The sequence below is a fragment of the Hyaena hyaena genome, unplaced genomic scaffold (genome assembly GCF_003009895.1).
Source record: "Hyaena hyaena isolate Hyena2069 unplaced genomic scaffold, ASM300989v1 scaffold_151, whole genome shotgun sequence".
Classification (NCBI taxonomy): Eukaryota; Metazoa; Chordata; class Mammalia; order Carnivora; family Hyaenidae; genus Hyaena; species Hyaena hyaena.
Window position 1 is genome coordinate 1,659,390 of NW_024080783.1, and position 6,421 is coordinate 1,665,810.

Sequence of the window (6,421 nt, forward strand, 5' to 3'; positions counted from 1 at the left end):
AATAGGAACGGGCAGGAGGGAGGGCCCCGTGACCCAGGGAGAGGAGGCACCGTGTCAGGTCAGGAGGGCTCCTGAGATGAGGCCTGGAAACCAGGATACTGGCCCCCAGAAACCTAGCGGGTAAGGGACCAACTTGATCTCTGGGCTGGTGTGGACCCCGAGGAGGCCAGGGAGAAGGGGAGGGCAGCTGGGGAGGGGCGCCCCACCCTCCAGGCCAGGCACGAGTTGCTGGACACCCACGTGCCTCCCTCCTCTCTTTCACCCAGAAGGAGCCTGCGCCCAGCCCCGCAGACCCCCGCAGTCCCTCACGTACCCCCAGGATAAAGATGGAAACCGAGCTTTGTGGGGCAGGGGTCTGAGTGGCCCAGTCGCCCACCCCCGTTTGACTCCAGCCCCGCTCTGCAGACTGAGAGACTGCAAGGAGCCCGGGGTCTGCAGGGGCTTCAGGGTGCAGCACCCTGGCCACAGGCCCTTCCTCTGTCTCCCCTCCGCTCCTGTCCACTGACTCCACTCCCACCCCCCACCCCACCTTCTGGGCATCTAGTCTTTCTTCCAGAACACCATGCGGATCATGTCTACTCCCCACCATGAGTCCTGGGAAGCTCCTTGGCTGACCTTGGGGCAAGGCCGCGAATCCTGGGCCCAGACAGTGAGGCCCTGGGTGACCTGACTGCCTCACCTCCTCCTACACCCCCTGCCTCCACCTCACCCAGTGCTTTGTGGACCCTGGACTGCTCATCCCACTGGGCTCTTGCAAGCTGTTCTGCCACCAGACCCCCGTATCAGGTCATCTCCTCCGGGAAGACTTCCCTGGCTTCCCCAGGTCCTGAACTTGGCTTGCTCACATGGACTTGTGACGGTTTATGGGTCTGCCCTCCTATTAGAAAGCAAGCTCCCTGAGGGCAGCACCCACACCTAGGTCTTGGCACACAGTGGGTGCTGGATGCGTGCGTGTTCAGCAAGAGAATGACACGTGAAGGAGAAACACTGGGTGGGTGGGGGTGGGGGAGAGAAGGAAGAACCAAGACATGATAGAGCACATCTGTTCCCACCAGGGATCTGTGTGGAGATTAACATCCCTGCAAACACATTAATATGTCAACGAAAATATAAAAGCAGGTGATAACAGCTCAAGTAATGCCGCTTCCCAACGACACCCGAATTCCTAGGAGCCAGATTTCAGAAGAGCAAGCACTGAGCAATTGCTCAATCCCTAGCGCCTGGTGGGAAAGGCAGGGAATCCATGTCTGGCCCTGTCTGCAAGTGTTGCTGGGAACAAGGTGGGGGCTCTGGTGTCGCTGGCCTCACTCAGAAGCAGCCGGACTGGGCTTGAGGAAGGAGGCGGTGGGGGCCCAAGGCGGACAGTCTGCAGACTGGTCAAACCAGCAGGGGAGTGAGGGCCTCGAGGAGCAGGGAGCGGGGCTGAGGGCTTGGGCTCAGGGGTCCCACTGAGAGGCTGTGTAGCCTCAGGCAGGCGACTAAACCTCTCTGAGCTCTACTCTCTGAGGACAGTGTGCACCTAGTGATATGTGTGCTCAGTGTGGTTGTGGCTTACAGTAGGTGCTGCAGCGATGGAGTTGCAATGGCTCCTGAGCCAGGCTCTCGGTGGGCCTGATCTTGGGCCTCAGGAGGAGGGGCAGGGGTGGGGCAGAGCAGTGTGGGGGCTGCCACGGGACGCAGAGCAAGAGCCAGACCTGGCAAGTCACTCAACCTGTCAGAGAGCCCCGGCCTCAGCCACTGCACGGGAGTGAAGGTGTCCCTCCAGCGCTGGAGGGGCCCCTCGGAGATCATCTGGGTGCTGATGTGTGAAGGGCCCCAGGCTAGGAAACAGAGAGCAGCACCACACAGGCATGGTGCTATCACCTGCGTTACTGCGTGTCCTTGGCTAAGTCTCTTAGCCTTTCTGGGCTCGGTTTTCCTGTTGGAAAGTTGGGACACACAACACATTTTCCCAGATTCTGTGAGCTGGGGTCTGACCTAACACGGGGTTCTGTCCCTGTCCCTTCCATGAGGCCACCTATGGGCAGGCTGGGGCAGTGGGGGCAGTCAGAGGCGTGCTTTTTGTCCATGGTTGACCCTCTCCCCCATCCTAGAAAATGGGGATAGAGCCCATGTGGGCACCCTCCGGGCCACGGCTGAGGCCTATGGGGCATGGCAAGGGAGGCTGAGTGGCCCTGGTGGACAGCCTCCACCCGATGCCACAGCAGCAGAGACTCCAGGCTGAGGGGCCGCTAGATCCGGGGCTCCCTGTGTCCGTCCGGCCCCCGGAGCCAGCCTGCCTGCCAGGCTCACTCACCTTGATCATCTGCGAAAGGTCACCGGCATCGGCCAGCTCCAACACAATGTTCAGCTCGTTGTCCTCAATAAACGAGTCCAGATACTTGATGATGTTGGGATGGTTTAGTTGCTGTCCAAAGAGAGAAAGAGGGGGAGGCAGAACCAATGAGGGCCAGTCTAGCCCAGTGCCTGCCCCATGCTGGCTCACGGCAGGTCCTCATTAGCAGGGCCCTGGCCTTGCTACAGAGGGGAGTGTCTTGGGGGAAAGGCCTGTACTTGGGAGTCAGGCAGACCTAGGCAACACTGGAAATGCCCTCTGCATCTCTGAGTCTCAGTTTCCCCATCTGTACAATGGGCATAATGTACTGATGAGCAGTAGTGAGCATTAGAGGTGCCGAGACCCCTAACACAATCTAACCTGGTGACTGCCCGGACCTGAGACTCTATGGACACCTGTGGACAGGATCCTCCTCGTCTTCCTCACCACCTGTGACCCTCAACGGTAGGACCAGGCCCCCACCGCCCTATTGCTGTGCTCAGCAGGCCTGTGCTGGCACTCCCATGTGTGCCCATCTCCCTTCTCCCTCCCTCCTCTCAATTTGACACATCTTCGTGAAATCTTGGGGGAAAAAAAAACAAAAAACCAACAGTTCCTGGCGTGAGAGCCGCTCTGAGTGCTCTGCTCCAAGCCAAAGCTCTGGCCTGACCACCATGGCCCATGTGCTTCCCAGACAGGACAGCGCCCCACCAGCTGGAAGCCAGCCCCCCCCGGCTGAGAGGGGACAGACCTTGGCAACTTTTTATAACTCAAACTGACTGTTTCCACCAAATGATCCCAGAGTCTGGGAAAGCAGAAGGGACGCAAGTATTCTGCCAGGGCTTGGTCGGCCAAGTGAACGGGGGCGGCCGTCAGCAGACAAGCAGAGGCCACTGGAGCACACATTTTCTAGAAGACGTGGAAGTTGCTGTGAGACGGACGTGCACTGTGCTGTGTGCCGACTTACACCTGTCTTTGGATTCTAAAACGAGAGGGACCTTGGTAGACATCACATGGCTCTGCTATCTGCCATTAATTCTTTTCCCAAGGCGGGTCTGGATGCGCGGGCACCCGTCAGTCAGAGCCCCGGGAGCCACAGGTGGCCTCTGTCATTGGCCATGTGTCTGCCCTTCCCTTGACCCCACTCCACCCTGATGCCCACCGCCCGTCCCAGGCCTCAGGCCCCCTGCTCTGGGCCCGCCCCTGGGCCTCCCCTCCTTAGCCAGCATATAGTCTTAGCCTCTACATTTAGGCCTATGATCCGTTTCAAATAAATTTTTATGTGCAGTGTGAGGTAGTGGTCAAGGCTCACTTCTGTCCCTTCGGATGGCCAGTTTTCCTAGCACCTGGATTGAGAGTCTTTCCTTCATGCACTGAATTGCTATGGTGGCTTTGTCAAAAATCACCTTTACCTGCATGGCCCTCCGTTAAGGTCCTCCTAATCCTCCTATATGTGCAAACATATGGTATCTGTCCTCTTAACAGAGGAGCATGGGGGAAGAGAAGGGGAAAAATAGTGGGGGAGAGGGAGGGAGGCAAACCATGAGAGATTCTTGAATGCCGAGAACAAACTGAGGGCTGATTGGGGGAGGGGGGAGGGGAAGGGGGGTGATGGGCATGGAGGAGGGCACTTGTGGGGATGAGCACTGGGAGTTATATGGAAACCAACTTGACAATAAACTATTAAAAAACAAAAAAGAAAAATGAGCAAAAGAAATAAACAGGTAGTGACCAGAATTTTTTAAAAAAATCACCTTTACCCAGATTCTGTTTTGAGGTCTTCCTGGAGCTAACACTGGCCATCACATCAGCTGATACTTTTCATTTACAAAAAAAGTATCAAAGCGAATGGAATGCTGGCACTCAATCAGGTTGAAAATGCTTTAGAGTCATGAATGCACCTTATGAAGTGCTAGCGCTGTTATTATTATAAATGACAGTCCCCTGTTCTTTCACTTCGCTCTTGGAGCTCACCTCGCCACCTCGTTCCCCTCCCCGGGGAACCATACATCCTCCCAGGGACACCTCCTGGAAGGTCAAGGATCCCTCCCTGATGCCCACCAAGGTCATCAGCAGACTAGGCATCACGGTTTTTCGAATGACTTGGAAAAACTGGAGGGGGTTTGGGTGAGAGTGAAAGCTTCAGTCAAGGGGGGGGTGTTAACCTTGAGGTGCTGGCTCCTGGGGTGGGAAGGGGGGAGGGGAGGGGGAGGCCTCTCTCCCAGCTCCAGGGCAGGCCTGAGAAGGGCAGGTGATGTGAGGGCTCCCTCATATACTCCTCTAGGCCACAAAGGCACAGATCAGGTCAAAAAGGGACCCCAGAGGTCAGCTGGGGGGAATCCCCGTGGCCTGGAGAGGGAAGGGACTGACTCCAGAGAACAAAGCCGAGCCCAGAACTTGGTCCAGTGACCGAGGGCCACTGTCCACCCAGAATTCCCTTCTCAGCCTGCAGCCCGTTGGGGAGCCCAGGTGTGTCTTAAAGGGGACACACCTGGGCCAAGAATGTAGGAAGTGCTCCAAAGATACAGCACATTAACAAAAGAAAAGATAAAAACCATATGATCCTGTCAACAGATGCAGAAAAAGCATTTGACAAAATACAGCATCCTTCTTAATAAAGACCCTCGAGAAAGTCGAGATGGAAGGAACTTACTTAAACATGATAAAAGCCATCTATGAGAAGCCCTCAGCTAACATCATCCTCAATGGGGAAAAACTGAGAGCTTTCCCCCCCTGAGATCGGGAACACGACAGGGATGTCCACCCTCACCACTGTTGTTTAACATAGTGCTGGAAGCCCTAGCATCAGCCATCAGACAACAAAAGGAAATAAAAGGCATCAGAATTGGCAAAGAAGAAGTCAAACTTTCACTTTTCGCAGATGACATGATACTCTACATAGAAAACCCGACAGACTCCATCAGAAGTCTACTAGAGTTGATTCATGAATTCAGCAAAGTTGCAGGATACAAAGTCAATGTACAGAAATCGGTTGCATTTTTATACACCAACAATGAAGCAACAGAAAAAGAAATCAAGAAACTGATCCCATTCACAATTACACAAAAACCATAAAATACCTAGGAATAAACCAAACCAAAGATATAAGAGATCCGTATGATGAAAACTATAGAAAACTTATGAAGGAAACTGAAGAAGGCACAAAGAAACGGAAAAACATTCCATGCTCATGGATCAGAAAAATAAATATAGTTAAAATGTTATTACTACCCAAAGCAATCTACACATTCAACGCAGTCCCAATCAAAATTGTACGAGCATTCTTCTCAAAACTAGAACAAACTATCCTAAAATTTGCATGGAACCACAAAAGACCCCGCATAGCCAAAGTAATATTGAAGAAGAAAACCAAAACGGGAGGCATCACCATCCCAGCCTTTAGCCTCTACTACAAAGCTGTCATCATCAAGACAATATGGTATGGCACAAAAACAGACACACAGACCAATGGAATAGAATAGAGAACTCAGAATTGGACCCCAGAATGTACAGCCAACTAATCTTCGACAAAGCAGGAAAGAGTATCCAATGGAAAAAAGACAGTCTCTTTAACAGATGGTGCTTGGAGAACTGGACAGCAACATGCAGAAGAATGAAACTAGATCATTTTCTCACACCATACACAAAAATAAACTCAAAATGGATAAAGGACCTGAACGTGAGACAGGAAACCATCAAAACCCTAGAGGAGAAAGCAGGAAACAACCTCCTTGACCTCCACCACAGCAAAATCTTACTTGACACATCCCCAAAGGCAAGGGAATCAAGAGCAAAAATGAACTATTGGGACCTCATCAAGATTAAAAGCTTCTGCACAGCAAAAGAAACAATCCATAAAGCTAGTAGGCAACCGATGGAATGGGAAAAGATAGTTGCAAATGACATATCAGATAAAGGGCTAGTATCCAAAATCTGTAAGGAACTCACCAAACTCCACACCCGAAAACAATCCAGTGAAGAAATGGGCAGAAGATATGAACAGACGCTTCTCCAAAGAGGACATCCAGATGGCCAAGAGACACATGAAACGATGCTCAGCATCCCTCCTCATCAGGGAAATACAAATCAAAACCACACAGAGATACC

General features: G+C 52.8%; 1 protein-coding gene across 5 annotated transcripts in view; it reads right to left on the reverse strand.

The window, feature by feature from the left end:
• NEK6 (NIMA related kinase 6) overlaps positions 1 to 6,421 on the reverse strand; it is an 86,385-nt gene that overhangs the window by 25,710 nt on the left and 54,254 nt on the right. For all 5 annotated transcript variants that reach the window (XM_039239067.1, XM_039239068.1, XM_039239065.1 and 2 more), the window contains one exon: positions 2,297 to 2,407. In XM_039239067.1, the coding sequence (XP_039094998.1) occupies positions 2,297 to 2,407 (111 nt within the window). The remainder of the gene's footprint in view (positions 1 to 2,296; positions 2,408 to 6,421) is intronic.